The 17353-nt window shown below is 40.8% G+C and overlaps 1 protein-coding gene across 3 annotated transcripts in view; it reads right to left on the bottom strand.

The window, feature by feature from the left end:
• Positions 1–17353, bottom strand: part of usp42 (ubiquitin specific peptidase 42) — an 88382-nt gene that overhangs the window by 27481 nt on the left and 43548 nt on the right. For all 3 annotated transcript variants that reach the window (XM_072269148.1, XM_072269147.1, XM_072269149.1), the window contains 6 exons: positions 16153–16235; positions 8310–8421; positions 6011–6151; positions 5268–5368; positions 5038–5179; positions 2302–3054 (listed from right to left, as the gene is read on the bottom strand). In XM_072269148.1, coding sequence (XP_072125249.1) covers positions 2302–3054; positions 5038–5179; positions 5268–5368; positions 6011–6151; positions 8310–8421; positions 16153–16235 — 1332 coding nt within the window. The remainder of the gene's footprint in view (positions 1–2301; positions 3055–5037; positions 5180–5267; positions 5369–6010; positions 6152–8309; positions 8422–16152; positions 16236–17353) is intronic.

Below are 17353 nucleotides of genomic sequence, written 5' to 3'. Positions count from 1 at the left end.
TAGCAGACCTCGGGTCTCCGGGAACGTGGTGGGCCTCGCTGGTGGGGTCCAGGTGCCGTCCAGAATTTAAGAAGCAATTCTGACACGGTGGTCTCCAGCTGGGTCAGTAGCTTCGCCAGGGTATTGTTGATCTTGCTAGATGTAGCAGATTGAAGGTTTAGAAGGGTTTCTCGGGTATAGGATAGTGTAGAGGGCAGTTTGCTCGGGAGAGCACGCACAGAGTCGCCAGTTACCAGTGAATAATATTCAATATTCGATGGGTTTCAGTGAGATTCACTCCTACCTCTTCATTCTTCTAAATTTCAGCAAGTACAGGCCCAGAGCTATCAAACACTCTTCGTACATTAACCCTTTCATTCTCAGAATCATTCTTGTGAACCTCCCCAAACCCTCTCCAATGACAGAGCATCTTTTCTTAGATAAGGGGACCTATGGCCTTTGAAATCCACCCCCCCCATCCCATTTAGAAAACAGTCTGTGTCTTTATTCCTTCTACCATAGTGCATGGCCGTACACTATACTCCATCTGCCACTTTTTTGCCTATTCTCCCAATCTGCCCAAGTCCTTCTGCACCCTCCCTGCTTCCTCAACACTACCTGCCCCTCCACCTATCTCTGTATCATTTGCACACTTGGCCTCAAAGCCATAAAAACATTGACATATAATGTGAAAAGAAGCATTCTCAATACCAGAACTCCACTTGTTATCGGCAGCCAGCCAGAAGAGGCCCCCTTTATTCTCACGCTTTGCATTTTGCCAGTCGATCTTATATCTATGTTTATATCTTTCCTATCATGAGCTCTTATCTTGTTAAGCAGCCTTATATACAGCACCTTGTCAAAGGCCTTTTGAAAATCCAAGCAAACAACATCCACTGACCCTCATTTGCCTATCCTGTTACTTCCTCACAGAAGATTTGTCAGGCAAGATCTTCCCTTAAGAAAACCACTGAAGTTGGGCTAACCGGCCTGTAATTTTCTTTCTTCTGCTTCCCTCCCTTCTTAAAGAGTTAAGTAACATTTACAATTTTCCAGCCTCCAGGACCATTCAAGAATCTAGTGATTCTTGAAAAATCATTACGAATGCCTCCACAATCTCTTCAGCTACCTCTGTCAGAACCCTGGCATGTAGTCCATCTGATCCAGGTGACCCATTCTCCTTCACAGCTTTCAGCTTCCCAAGCACCGTCTTCTTTTTCTGGCATATTGCTGGTGTCTTCCACAGTGAAGACTGACACAAAATACCTAAGTTTGTCTGCTAACTTTGTTCCTCATTACTACCTCTCCAAAGCAATTTCCTAGTGGTCCATTATTCACGCTCGCCCCTCGTTTACTCTTGCCTTCTTGCAGGTGCTATCAGTGTCTTGTGCTGTTTATGATTGTTGGTACTGTGTTTTGCACCGTGGCCGTAGAGTAATGCTGTTTCCTTTGGCTGGATTCATGTATGGCTGAATGACAATTGAATTTGAACTTTAACATGGACAGCTATGTAGGAGGAAAAAGTTAAATTTATCTACAGTGTAGGTTAAAAGGCAGCACAACATTGTAGGCTGAAAGGCCTGTATTGTTCTATGCTAAACTGCTCACAGCTCAACTGGAAAAGGGACAGACTGTGATTGATGACGCAACACGTTCACAGTTCAAACATCCCTGTTCCTTCTGCCATCTACTGGCTGAAGTTCGAGTTGTCATAACATCCCAATAAATATCCCTTCCACAGCAATCGCTACAATGGAAATTGTGATCAGTCCAGCACAGAAAAAGCCCTCCTCACCACTGAGCACATCACCAGGGAGTGCTGCCACAAGAAAGCAGCATCCATCATCAAGGACCCCCACTATCGGGACTATGCTTCCTTCTCGCTGCCGTCATTGGAGAGGTGGTAAAGGAGCCTTAGGTCCCACACCACCAGGTTCAGAAACAGTCATTAGCTTACAACCATCAGGCTCTTGAAACGGCATAGATAACTTCACTCACCACAACTCTGAACCAATTCCACAATCAATGGATTTACTTTCCAGTACTCTACAATTCAGGTTATCAATATTATAGATTATTTAGATTGTATTTGCACAATTTGTCTTCCACAGAATATTGGGTCGACGTCTGTCTTTGCTTGTATGTAGTACTTCATTGTTTCCGTTGTGTTTCTTTGTATTTACTGTGAATGACCTTAAGAAAACAAATCTCAGAGAAGTAATGTGTTGACACATATATACATTGTTAATAAATTTGCTTTGAACTTTGATGTGTCACATTTCACTTGTAAAAGTGACAATAAAGCTAATCTTAAAAACTTACTTCATGAGCTGATGGTCCCTTGGTTGGTAAACCGTTTGCAGGACAGTTCACAGACTGCTCCTGAGGAACAACAGGTTCGGATGTCGGATGCCTGCCATGATCTCGAAGTGCATCAGTTTTCGTTGCATCCATCTCAGTTAGCTTTTCTGGGTGACAGTCATCACTGGTGGCTGCAGGCACCGAATTCATTTTGAGATATACACTGGGTGCAGTTCCATTAATTGCTCTATTCAGGGACTTTGCATAGCCATTTTCCTTAATCGAGCCTTTGGGTTCTTCATCTGATTCCTCTGAAGATTCCTCATTGTATGGAACGAGAGAGTTGGAAGATCCCTTGGACTGACCGTTCACCATTACGTGAGAAGAGGAAGTGTTAGATGCCATGGGTTGAGTGGCTGCGACGGTTGTCGCGGATGGAATGGAGGGTGGGGATCCTGGCGCTGAGGTACCCGAGGTAGATGGTGAAACGTTGGTGTGAGAAACACTGGATGGAGCTTTGTACAAGTTCTCCAATGGACTACTGTGGAGCTTGGTCGCAGGCTGGGCTTGTCTCGTTCCCGGCTTGGAAGGCTGTATACTAAATGAAAGCTTCTGCCGCTTGGAAGATTCGGGTAAGGTAGTTGGTCTGGGCAGTAACCGGCTCTGAGAGGGTCCAGGGGGCGTAGAAATTGTCCTGGTTCCACTTGTGCTGGGCGTTGCATTGCTGTGAACATCCTTCAGGGAGCAATTTCCATTTGTTAAGTGATTTGATTTCTGTAATGCAGAAAAATAATTCATTAAACCATGAAGTACATAGAACATTTCAAAGTTAATCCCTACAGAGAACGCAATTTTAGTATGACCATTATTCAGCGAGGGTGTACAAACTCCTCACAGATGGCATCAAACTCTGCACCCCGATGCTCCGAGCTGTACTAGCACCACGTTAACCGCTACAATACCATGGCGCCCCGTTGTTATCACGTACTAAAACAGTGAAGTCCATGAGCCAGTACTCATCGGAGGATCAGAGGTGGAGAGGGTCAGTAACTTTAAATTCCTGGGTGTCACAATCTTAGAGGACCTGTCCTGGACCAATTATATAAATTGCAAAGAAAGCACGACAGTGCCTCTCCTTCCTCAGAAGTCTGCGGAGATTTGGCATGTCATCAAAAACCTTAGCGAACTTCTATGAACATGTAGTGGAAAGCATGCTGACTGGCTGCATTATGGCCTGGTATGGGAACATCAATGCTTTCGAGCGGAAATCCTCCAAAAGGTAATGGATTTGGTCCAGTACACCACGGGTAAAGTCCTCCCAACCATTGAGCACATCTACATGAAATGCTGCCTTAGAAAAGCAGCATCCATCATCAAAGAGCCTCACCACCCAGGCCATGCTCTTGTTTTCCTGCTCCCATCAGGCAGAAGGTACAGGAGTCTCAGGACTCACACCATCAGGTTCAAGAACACTTACTACCTCTTAACCATAAGGCTCTTGAACAAAAGGGGGTTACTATACTCATTCTATTTCTGGTGTTCCCACAACCAATGGTCTCACTTTAAGGACGCTATCTTGTTATTTCATGCTCTCGTTATTTATTGCTATTTATTTACATTTGCACAGTTTGTTGTTCATTGATCCTGTTTACTGTTACTGTTTTACAGATTTCCTAAGTATGCCTGCAGGAAAAATAATCTCACATTGTATGTGGAGACACGTATGTACTATGATAATAAATTTTACTTCTGAATTTTGAGGACTACTTAATACAAAATGAGTACCTATTACTCAATGCAAAATAAAACAGTACATAGTATTCATGATAATAAGATCAATAATTTAGATAAATAAACACAAGAGATTCCACAGATTCTTGAAATCTAGAGCAACACACACAAAATACTGGAAGAATTCAAGTCAGGAAGCATCTATGGAGAGGAATAAGCAGTTGATATTTCAGGCTGAGACCCCAGTGAAGGGCTGTTGTAAATAAGCTTTTGAGTCTTGGTGCTGCATGCAATGGAGGAAGGTAATAAAGCCAAACCTATTAATCATGATCTTGCATTTTTTCAGCTTCGGTATATTTAAAGCAGAGGTTGACAGGTTTTTGATTAGTATGAGTGAAAGGTTACAGGGCAAAGACAAAAGAATGGGGTTGAGAGGGATAATAAATCAGCCATGATGGAATTTCATAGCCCACTCAATGGGCTGATTGGCCCAACTCTGCTCCTCTGGTCTTATGGTGTTAGAGATTGAAATATTTATTTTTGAACAATGCAGAGAAATCAAACTAAAACCAAAAATATCCCAATTAACCCACCCACTTAGCTTCACCTATCACTTTCTAACTAGATCTCCTCCAAGCACCGGTTTATTCTGGCATCTTCGCCCCTCCTTTCCAGTCCTGAGGAAGGGTCTCGACCCAAAATGTTGACCATTTATTCATTTTCATCAATGCTGCCTGACCTGCTGAGCTCCCCTGGCATTGTGTATGTATTGCTCTGGATTTCCAGCACCTGCAGAATCCCTTATGTTTCCAAATAACCGTTGCCTTGATTTCACACGACAAGTATCCACGAGTACATAATCTTATCTCAATAACACCTCTTATGAAAGATGGTGTAATTAAAATCTGAGACGACAAAATTTTTTGTTGCATAACATCAGCATGTATGCTGGACACCACTGGCTCATCTCAGACAAAAATATTAACCAATTGCCCCCAAGTTGACAAACTCAGTTATTTGTCCTACCTTGGTCATTTGTGGAGAGAGTTGTGGTCCAATGAAACCAGAAAGAGATTGGTTGGTAGCCAACCGCTGATTGACAGGTGGTCTCGGAGATGACTGGCCCATGTGATTAGAATGCTTTGACCCATTTTTTGTGTCATGTGATCTGAAAAAATCATGAGTTAGTGCTTTAGTTAAAGGGCAAAGTTCTGAGCACATGAAAGTTTCACTTTCCAAATATTTTGTTGAAATACCTGATATAAAACAGTACATATGCTTGCTGATTCAGCACTGATCGGATATCGCTTGTAGATACGAGGGAATCGTTCATCTGGTACCACTGCCCATTACTCGCCTGGAGACACATTCATTTTCAATTACAAATAGCGGTTAACATCCAGAGCTTCCACTACAAAATCATGTTCTGAAGAAATACAGGGAACTTAACACATTCACCCCAAAAATTTACAGTAATTTTTAGTGATTTGGTTAAACATACTACGGGATGGTAAAGTAGCATAGCGGTTAGTGCAATTGCTCTACAGCACCAGCGATCACTGATAGGGGTTTTGATTCCTACCACTGCTGGTAAGTAGCTTATATACTCTGCTTGTGACTGCGTGGGTTTCCTCTGGCTGCAACAGATTCCTCCCATATTTCAAAGACGTATGGGTTTGGGCATACTACATCGGCACCAGAAGAGTGGCAACACTTGTGGGTTGCTCCCAGCACCCCCCCCCCCCCCCGCCGACGCAAGTGACACATTTTATTGCAAGTTTCAACGTACGTGTGTCAAATAGAGCTAATCTTCAATCACATTAACCCAAAAAATATACAGATAACTTTTGATGCAAATACCTTTTAGTAATTTGACTACTTCTGAAATTAAAATCATACGTGCTATGTACTGTTGGTAACATCTTTTGCACCTCAGCTCCAGAGGAATGCTGTTTATGTACAGTGTACGGTTGAATGATAACTGAACTTAAGTAATTACCTTGATGTAACAGTAGTAATGTCCAGCATGACAGCTGAATCCTGAATGTACCAACACCGCATACAAAGCGTAGACCACCGGCTCTCCATTTGACTGAGACATGTAAGGCCGAACATCCAGGTACTCAGAATATCTCACCTCCTAAAAATAAGATGGCTTCCTTCATAAATAAGGTATTGCAAATCTTTGTACATTTTAAAATACTTTATTCCATAATTAATCTCATAACAAGGGAAATATCAAATTTGTTCATGTTACAGAAGTTTCGATAAGATGTGGTGGTGGTTGTTGAGGCAGGTACATTACAGGTATTTAAGAAACTCTTAAGATAGGCACGGTTGATTGAAAACGGAAGGCTCTGTAGGAGGGAAGAGTTAAACTGATCTTAGAGTTAGTTAAAAGATCAGCACCAGTGGCAGCGGAAGGGCCTGTAAGTTTCTATAATTAAAAAGCTCAGCCTTAATGGGCAGATAGTCTTGATGCATATTCTGAATACTTCGCGTTGACACACTTCAAAAGGACTTCACTGATCATAAAGTACTTTGGGATGGCACAAAAAAAACTAGACACACTACAAGCTGTTTGCATTGCTCTGAATCACAATATCTTTCTCTTAAGAGCACCCCATTTTGCCTCAAGTGGAGAGGGCTGCAACTTCGCCCTATCACATTCAAAATACAGATCCTGTAAGTCTCAAGGGAACAGAGTTTTCCGCTGCTAATAGAAGGGTCATTTTCAGAAAATACAGTCAATATTGATTACGTATTTTAATACAAGTATCTAAAAGCAACACAAATCTCTTATTTAACTAACCTCAAAAGTCATCAGATAAACAAGCCTCAATACTGGTCTCAAAGTCTAAACAGAACAACTTAGTGTCTCAGTTGGAATTTGCACTTCATTCTTTAAAATGATGACAAAAAACGAACTAGGTTGAGAGGAAATGGTCAGTTTAAGAACATAATTAACCAGAGGAGGAGTAGAGTGGGATATTTGCCGTTCAGGCACATGGCAGATCAAAGTCCACATTTCCTAACATTATCAATTTTTCTCTCAATTTCTTTGACAACCAGAACTCTTTTTTTTGTTGTTTTGATAAATTCAATGACTAAACCAGGACAGAAAATTCCAAAGATCCATCACCCTTTCAGTGAGGAAATTTCTCCTCAGCCCAGCTCTATGTGCTCTGCTTTCTATTCATTGACGATGACAACTGGTCCCAAACTCCTCCACTCACCCTGTAAGAACACGGCAAAACCTTAAAGGATTAATTCCGATTCTTCTTAGCTGCAGAGGCACAATCTACTCAATTTCTTCTCTTTTAGCCAACCTGCCCTCTCTGGGAACAGCAAGTCTGTGAATTGATTCTACACTCCTATGGCAAGTATATCCTTTGAGATAAGGAAAGCAAAATAATAACCCAAGTGCAATTTCATCAAAGCCCTAAATAATCACAGCAAGACTATTATACTTTTATACTAAGTTCGCTCGCAACAAACATCAAAAAGTTAATTTCTTTCAACACCACTTGCTATACCTGTGTGCATGGGCATCTACGTCTCTTTGAACATTGATCTTATCCAGTTTCTCTGTTTAAAAATAATTCTGCCTTGTGGCTGTAATCAACAAACCGGATTACTTCATACTTTCCCACAATTAGATCGTCTCCCCCATATTCTTACCCATGTACACAGCATAACACTATTACAGCACCAGTGACCAGGTTCAATTCCACCACTGTCTTTAAGGAGTTTAACCACATGGGTTTCTTCCGAATGCTCCCATATTCCAAACCATATATTGGTTAACATAGGAAGATGGCTGGGAAACAGAAACAAGAGAACTTAGCTTTGTATTAGCTTAGCAATATTAAATGTTACTTGGTATCTCGAAGGACCCAATATACAGTACTGTGCAAATGACTTAGACACCCTAGCTATATATAGTACATGTGCCTAAGACTTCTGTATAGTATTGTAGTCCCAAAAATCAGTAGGTTAATTGATCATCTGGGTCTAATTGGAAGGCATGGCTTATTGGGCCAGAAGGGTCTGTTACTATGTTGCATCTCTAAATAAACAATAAACATCTGCATCCCTCGTAGCCTCTTTACATCCTCCTCCCTCCGAAAAATCTTACTTAGAGTTCTATTATATAACTAAGAAAAGGAACTAGAGGCTGTGATAAATAGCAAAGATAATTCATGACATCATAATTTGAACATGCTCGTTTAAGGCAGTTAGCCTAGAGAACGTTGTCTCAAACACTGATGTATTACTCCCCAAAACTAAAATAATACCTTTGCGATCTTTCCACCAGTAAAGTTAGCAAAGCGCTTTAGAGAGAGTGTCAGCACGTTTGAAGCTCGATGGATGGTGAATCGCTTTGAGGCAGGAACCATTTTCTTACACCTGGTTTTATTACAAAAGAAAATCAGACAATTAGCTAACTACTTGTTTGAAGTTACCGCACACTACAATGCCTATAAAAAGTATTCACCTCTCTTGAAAGATTTCATGTTTTATTGCTTTGCAACATTGAATCACAGGGGATTTAATTTGGCTTTTTTTGGACATTGATCAAGAGAAAAAAGACTCTTATGTGTCAAAGTGAAAACAGATCTCTATAAGATGATCTAAATTAATTACAAATATATAAAATAATTGATTGCATAAGTATTCACCACCTTTAATAATGACACACCAAATCACTGGTGTAGCCAACGGTTTTTAGAAGTCACATAATTAGTTAAATGAAGAGCTGTTTTTGGAGACCTGTGTGCAATTGATTGTAGTAAAAGTACACCTGTATCTGGAAGGTCCAACTGCTGGTGAATCAGTATCCTGGCAAAAACAACACCATGAAGACAAAATAACATTCCAAGCAACCCCGCGAAAAAGTTATTGAAAAGCACAAGTCAAGACATGGATACAAAAAAATTTCCAATATCCCTTGGAGTACAGTTAAGTCAATCAAGAAGTGGAAAGAATATGGCACAGTTGTAAATCTGCCTAGAGCAGGCCATCCTCAAAAACTGAGTGACCGTGCAAGAAGGGGACTAGTGAGTGAGGCCACCAGGACACCTGTGACAACTCTGGAGGAGTTACAAGTTTCAGTGGCTGAGATGGGAGAGACTGCACATACAACAACTGTTGCCTGGGTCCTTCACCAGTTGCAGCTTCATGGAAGAATGGCAAAGAGAAAGCCACTGCTGGAAAAAACATACATGAAACCTCGGCTAGAGTTCACCAGAAGGCATGTGGGGACTTTGAAGTCAATCAGAATCAGGTTTATTATCACAGGCATGTGTCATGAAATTTGTTAACTTAGCAGCAGTTCAATGCAATACATAATATAGAAGGAAAAAACAAAAATAAAATAATAAATAATAAGTAAATCAATCACAGTATACGTAAATTGAATAGATTAAAAATCAGGCAAAAAACAGAAAATATATTTTAAAAAGTGAGGTAGTGTCATAGGGTTCAATGTCCAATGTCAACTGGAACAAGGTTCTATGGTCAACTGAAACCAAAGTTGAGCTTTTTGGCTGTTAGACTAAACACTATGTTTGGTGATAGCCAAACACCGCACATCATCAAAATCACACCATCCCTACTGTGAAGCATGGTGATGGCTACATCATGTTGCGGGGATGCTTCACTGCAGCAGGCCCTGGAAGGCTTGTGGAGGGTAAAATGAATACAGGGAAATCCTGGAGGAAAACCTGATGCACTTTGCATGAGAACAGAGACTTGGGAAAAGATTTGCTTTCTAGCAAGACAATGACCCCAGGCATAAAGCCAAAGCTACACAAGAATGGCTTAAAAACAACAAAGTTAATGTCCTGGAGAGACCAACTCAGAGTCCAGACCTCAATGCAATTGAGAATTTGTGGCTGAACTTGAGGAGGGCTGTTCACTCATGATAACCATGCAATCTGCGAGCATGAGCAGTTTTGTAAAGAAGAATGGGGAAAAATTGCAGTGTCCAGATGTGCAAAGCTGATTTATAGACTCAAGGTTGTTATTGCTGTCAAAGCTGCATCTGCTAAATGCTGACTTGAAGGGGGTAAATACTTTTTCAATCAATTGTTGTGTTTTATATTTGTAATTAATTTAGATCACTTTGTAGAGATCTGTTTTCACTATGACACAAAAGAGTCTTTTCTGTTGATCAGTGTCAAAAAAGCCAAATTAAATCCACTGTGATTCAATATTGTAAAACAATAAAACATGAAAACTTCCAAGGGGTTGAATACTTTTAAAGAGGCACTATGATCTGGATTTGTTAGCTGTAAGACACATGTAGGAGAATTAGGACATTTAGCCCATTGAGTCTGCTCTTTTAAAATAACCTTGCATGCTAAAAAGTGCAGAACATTTATCTTGCAAAATATATCAAACAAATGTGCTTGAGGAACCAAAGGTCTGGTTTTTCATCTGCTAAGCTGTCACAGGAAATTGCAGTGATTAGACAATTTCAACTTCTAGCCTGTACTCCTTCCCCCTGCTTATTCTGGCTTTGCACCCCCCCCCCCACCCTTTCCATTCCAGTCCTGACAAACAGTCTTGGCCCAAATCGTGGGCTGTTTGTTCCCCTCCATAGATGCTGCCTGACCTGCTGAGTTCCATAAACGTTTTGTGTGTGTTGCTTTGGACACCCAGCAATAGCAGAATCTCTTATGTTTATGATCAATTTCTTGCCTTTGCTGTTTTATGGATTGCTTTACACAAAAATTATATAATTTTTGGCCACCAAAATTGTACATTGACAAATGGTAATTTAAACTTCAAATTAAGAGTCTATATTTTCTAAAATAATTAACAACCAGCAAAGTAAACTTGGTAAACATGCAATTCTTTTTAGTGCCACAATTCCTCAAATTCAAAAACTGCAGAGTTCTCAGTTTCAGCTGAATGATAATGACAGTGTGATTCCTCTGATATTTGAATAGTAGAAGAATCCCAAATAAACCACTTTAAACAATGTGAAATTAAGGCCAGATTTACATAAATAAATAAATAAGTAAATAAATACACACACACACAAGATACAATATTCACTATCTCTATTATTGATAAGGTTGCGAAGTTTAAGGTTATTGGTATTTTCCAGTATTCAGTAATAAGACAATCATAATATTTCATCTAGTTATACTATCCAATAAATTGGCCCCTGATCTAATCAGGAAACATTAACCTGATGCAGTTTTGGATGGCTGTCTACCAAGATCTGCTTTTTAGTTTCTGTAGGCAAAACCCTTAACTGGAATAATTGAAGAATGGAAGGAGTTATTATTTTAAACCTCGTAAAGGACAAATATTTCAAAGGGAAATCTCCATGGAAAAATATATTCCTTATGCACAAAGTGATTGATACTGTCGCTAGAACATGGCGCCACAGTAGCGTAGCAGTTAGTGTGACACAATTACTATTTTAAACCTCTTAAAGGAGAAATATTTAAACGAACGGTATTCTGAAGTTTAGGGTTCAATTCTAGCACCGTCTGTATGGGGCTTGTATGTTCTCCCCATGAACTGCATGGGTTTTCTGAGTGCTCCAGTTTCTTCCTGCAGTACAGAGACGTATCGGTTAGTAGGTTAATTGGTCATTGTAAGTTGTCCTGTGATTAGGATAGGGTTAAACAGGTAGTTACTGGGCAAGGCGGCTCATTGGGCCGGAAGGAATTGTTCCATGCTGTATCTCCCAATAATTAAAAGTAAAATCCTTTTATAGCTTATTGCATTTCAGATGGAATTTCTCAGTTCAGAATCTAAAAGAGATAAAGGTTCTCATCTGAAACACATGCCATGCTAAGAAGCAGTATATGCAGAGTGCTTGTGTTTGTAAGTTACTAGTTTTACAGGAAGTTTTATTGAAAGATGCATCAGAAAGGACACTCAGAAAGGTCCAGTGTATTCGTCCATGCTTTCTCTGTTTTATGACAGGATAGCTGACAGTAAGATAATGACATGATATTAAATGGGGGAAGAGGTTAAAAACATTAGTTTTCTGCTCCAACAGTTAGGGTGGCACATAGTGCAGCAGTTAATGCAACACTTTAAATCACTGGCAGTAAGATTGGGGTTCAATTCCTCCCATGTCTGTAAGGAGTTTGTATGTTCTCCCCATTACCGTGTGGGTTTCCTCTGGGTGCTCTGGCTTCCTCCCACATTGCAAACACACACAGGTAGTGTTGGTGAGCTTGCTATTTTGGAAGCATGGCAAAGCTTGTTTATTATCATTCAGAAATACAGCACAGAACAGGCCCTTCTGACCCAATGAGCCACACCACCAGCAACCCTATTTAAGACTAGCCCAGTCACTGGACAATTTACAATGGCCAAGTAACCCGCTAACTGGTATGTCTTTTGACTGTAGGAAGAAACCAGAGCACCTGGAGGAAACCCATGTGGTTCACAGAGAGAACAGATAACTCCTTACAAACAGCACTGGAATTGAGCTAACCACTACGCTACTGTGGCACCCACATCTTCTGTGTTGGTCGTTCACACAAAATGATGTATTCCACTGTCTGTTTCAACGCACACGTGACAAATCATGTGACAGATATTGAACGAGATTGTGTTCAAGTGTTTGTGGACTGTTCAGAAATCTGATGGCAGATGGAAAGTCTGTACCTCCACCCTGAAGTACTATGCAAAAGTGTTAGTTATATATGTGTGTTGCTTGAATTTCCAGCATCTGCAGAATTCCTGTTGTTTGAGTTATATATATGTGCCTTGGTTTTTGCACAGTACTGGAGTCTTTTTCCCTCAGGAGAATGTATTTAAAACACAAGGGAATAGATTCAAAATCAGAAGCAAGAGGTGCCAAAGGTTATAGAGAGAAGGCAGGAGAATGGAGTTAAGAGGGATAATGTATCAGCCATGATCCAATGGCAGAGCAGATCGATGGCCTGAGTGGCCTAATTCTGATCTATCTCATGAATTACCTGGGATAAATGGTCTGGTCCTCTCCTGGAAATATAATGCAATATGCAAGTTCTTCTTCTTATCATCTCAAGGGAGTGACAAAACACTTAACTGCATGCCAAAAAAAAAAAGAGTACAACTGGCCAGTCCACACTGAGCTTGTCTGCACAGTAATCTTTTAGATATAACAGATGCCGTGACAATAAGACAGAGGAGCTGAATTAGGTTATTCAGCTCATTGAGTCTGCTCCACCATTCCTGATTAATTTTCCCTCTCAATCCCAATCTCTTGCCTTCTCCCCAAAAACTTGGCCTCCACAGCCATCTGTGGCGATGAATTCCACAGATTCACCTCCCTCATCTCTGTTCTAAAGGGAAACCTTTCTATTCTGAGGCTGTGCCCTCTGGTCCTAGACTCCCCTACTATTGGAAACATCCTCTCCAAGGACACTCTACCTAGGCCTTTCAATATTTGTTAGGTTTCATTGAGACACCCCCTTCCCATTCTTCTAAACTCCAGTGAGCACCAGCCCAGAGCCATCAAACCCTTTCACTCCCTGAATCATTCTCATGAATCTCCTCGGGACCCTCTGCAAAGCCAGCACATCCCCTCTTAGATATGGAGGCCCAACACTGCTCATAATACTCCAAATGTGGTCTGACTAATGTCTTGTAACACCTCAGCATTACATCCTTACTTTTATATTCTAGTCCTCTCAATATGAATGCTGACATGGCACTTGCTTTTCTACCGACTCAACCTGCGAGTTAACCTTTAATGAATCATGCACTGGGACTCTTCTATTTCAGAAGTCCCTTCTGATTGCTGAAATAGCTCCTTGTTTAGAAAATAGTTTCTGCCTTTATTCTTTCCACCAAAGTGCACAACCATCCACTTCTCTACATTATATTCCACCTGCCACTTCTTTGTCCATTCTCCTAATCTAGAACGTAGAACATAGAATACTACAGCACAGTACAGGCCCTTCGGCCCACAATGTTGTGCCGACACTCAAACCCTGCCTCCCATATAAGCACCCCCCACTTAAATTCCTCCATATACCTGTCTAGTAGTCTCTTAAAATTCACTAGTGTATCTGCCTCCACCACTGACTCAGGCAGTGCATTCCACGCACCACTCTCTGAGTAAAAAACCTTCCTCTAATATCCCCCTTGAACTTCCCATCCCTTACCTTAAAGCCATGTCCTCTTGTATTGAGCAGTGGTGCCCTGGGGAAGAGGCGCTGGCTATCCACTCTATCTATTCCTCTTACTATCTTGTACACCTCTGTCATGTCTCCTCTCATCCTCCTTCTCTCCAAAGAGTAAAGCCCTAGGCTCCCTTAATCTCTGATCATAATGCATACTCTCTAAACCAGGCAGCATTCTGGTAAATCTCCTCTGTACCCTTTCCAATGCTTCCACATCCTTCCTATAGTGAGGCGACCAAAACTGGACACAGTACTCCCAAATGTGGCCTAACCAGAGTTTTATAGAGCTGCATCATTACCTTGCGACTCTTAAACTCTATCCCTCGACTTATGAAAGCTAACACCCAATAAGCTTTCTTAACTACCCTATCCACCTGTGAGGCAACTTTCAGGAATCTGTGGACATGTACCCCCAGATCCCTCTGCTCCTCCACACTACCAAGTTGAAATCTTTCTGCAGATTCCCTGCTTCCTCAACACTAATTGCCCCTTAACCTATTTTTAGATAAACTGTAAAGTTGGCCAATGTCTTATGGTCTTATTATCTTTATCTGTAATGAAATTTAACTCAACTGGACAGCCCCAAGCCCAGCTGTGAAATGAAGAGGATTGAGCATGGGGCTAGCAACCAATGTAGCTCCCATAAAAACCTGGAGCCACAGAAACTCTTAACAGAAGCTCCGAAGACCTGTCCCTGGGAGAGGAAGGATTATTGGTTAGAAGACGTATGAAGTCATGTGGTGAAAGCCGCACGTCTGTGGAAGCCACGGGGGCAATCAACCTTGCAAAGAAAGGACTCTGGTGAGCTGCTGTCAGTGGCCTGTGCCCCACTAGAAGTTAAGGGTTTAGGAAGAACATAATGAAATTTGGTGCCTTCCAAATATGGAAAATTGTCAAGCAGTGCTATATCATGAAGGCGGCACATTTCTTCGTCTTGCTCATGGTAATTTCAAAGGAAATGTGAAGTGCAAATTGTTTTTTTTAAAACACAAGAGTGGTGGGTGCCTGGAATGCACTGCCTAAGGGACATTCTAAGAGACGTTTAGGTAGGCACATGAATGTGAGGAAGATGGAAGGATACGGACATTGTGTAGGCAGGCACAAGGGATTAGTTTATTTGGCCATTTGATGACTAATTTATTTAGCTAGGCATAACATTGTGGGATGAAAGACATTTTTTCTGCGCTGTACTGTTCTATGCTTTACGAGATCCTTGGTAAACTTTTTACAAGTTTGAATGGTCTATCACCAAGGTAAGAAAGGCTGCAGTCCTGAAGCAAGTGGGTAATGTATAAGAAATGGCCCTCATTGTCAATGGCTGGGAAGGAAACCTCATCCAAGAGATAGAGCAAGCTAGAGCTTTTCTCTTTGGAGTAAAGGAGGATGAGAGGTGACTTGATAGAGGTGTACAAGACAATAAGTGGCATAGTTCGAGTGGATAGCAAAGACTTTTTCTCAGGGTGGAATGGCTAAAATGAGCGGGCAAAACTTTAAAGTGTTTGGAGAGTTTAAGTGGGATATCGGAGGTCGGTTTTACTTTGGAGAGTCTTTGAATGTGCTACCTGGATGGTGGTAAGCTCAGATACATTAGGGAAATTTAAAAGGCTCTTTAGACAGGTACATGAATGAAAGAAAAATGGAGAGCTACTTGAGAGGGAAGGATTAAATTGATCTTGGAGTAGGTTAAAGGGTCAGCAATCGTATCTTCCCCTCCACTATCAGATTACAAATTGGTCTATGACCAGTACCTCACCTTTCCTCTTTTTCACCATTCATTTTTATAAAGTATAGTAATTATATCTTGCAACAAAACAACAAATTTCATGACACACATCAGTGGTAACAAACCTGATTCAGATTCCAAAATCCCGAGTACACTGGATTATCAGCGTGGAAGGTAAACTGCCATGGTGATATCAATATATTAGACACAAAAGGGCTGATCAACAGTTGGCTACCAAACTTGAATTGTAGTAACAAGTAGCTTACTCACTTGGTACATTTGTAGGCATTTTCTCCATCTAGCTGCTCTGGTTTCACAAACTGATCCAGGGCTTTTGTGATGTTTGGTGCTGTCTATAAAAAAATATTCACATATGATCATAAGACAAAATATTAAAATTCTTAAAAATCCCTAAATATTTAATACATTGAGTGTCTTAAAAGCATATGAAAGATTTAAATTTGTTATAACCATTCCCTGAATCACTGGACTGAAAAATAAATTCGACAAAATAAAAAAAAAATCACATGCAACATAAGACTGAATTAAAAATAAAAATCCAAACTGAACAGAAAACTAAAAGGTTATAACTGTGTAATCAAGATCAGAACTTAATCAGCAACATAAACTTACATCTTTTATTCCCTCAAACCATAAGGTTATACTAAGTAATTAATATTAGCAAGATATATCATCTGCTCATCAGTTATCAGATTTATAACATTAAATTCAAATCGTTCAACATCCAGACTTTTCACATCAGAATCGAGTTATAAAATGGCAAATTTATTCTGGTAATTTCCCCCCTTCCCCTCTTTTTCCATTCCCCATTCTGACTCCCTTCTAATCTCTTCTTTATATCTTACCTGCTTATCGTCTTCCTCTGGTTCCCTTCCTCCTTCCCTTTTCCCCTATGGTCAGCCCTTTACTTTTTAACCCCTAGTTTAACCTCCTAGTTTCTTACTTCACCTCCCTCCCCTCACCTTCTAGCTTGTACTCCGTCCCCTCCCTCCACCTTCTTATTCTGGCTTCTTCCTCCTTTCTTTCCAGTCAATAATACAAGAGATTCAGCAGATGCTGGAAATCCGGGGTAACACACACAAAATACTGATGGAACTCAACAGGTCAGGCAGTATCTATGTAAAAGAGTAAACAGTAGATGTTTTGGACTGAGACCCTTCCTCAGGGCTTGTTCTCCATCCCCTCCTCCCACCTTCTTATTCTGGCCTTTTGCCCCTTCTTTTCCAGTCCTGATGCAGGGACTTGGCCTGAAAAATTGACTATTTATTCCCCTCCATAGATGCTGCCTGACCTGCTGAGTTCCTCCGGGTGCGTGTTACTCTAGATTTCCAGCATCTGCAGAATCTCGTGTTTATAAACTGGCAACGATTGTATTGGCTGATAATTATCATGAATGTACCCAAATTTCCTGCAGCCTAAAACAAGGTAGTAATTTAGAATAATTTTACCT

Source organism: Mobula birostris, chromosome 9, assembly GCF_030028105.1.
Source record: "Mobula birostris isolate sMobBir1 chromosome 9, sMobBir1.hap1, whole genome shotgun sequence".
Classification (NCBI taxonomy): Eukaryota; Metazoa; Chordata; class Chondrichthyes; order Myliobatiformes; family Myliobatidae; genus Mobula; species Mobula birostris.
This window is presented reverse-complemented; position numbering and strand designations above follow the sequence as displayed.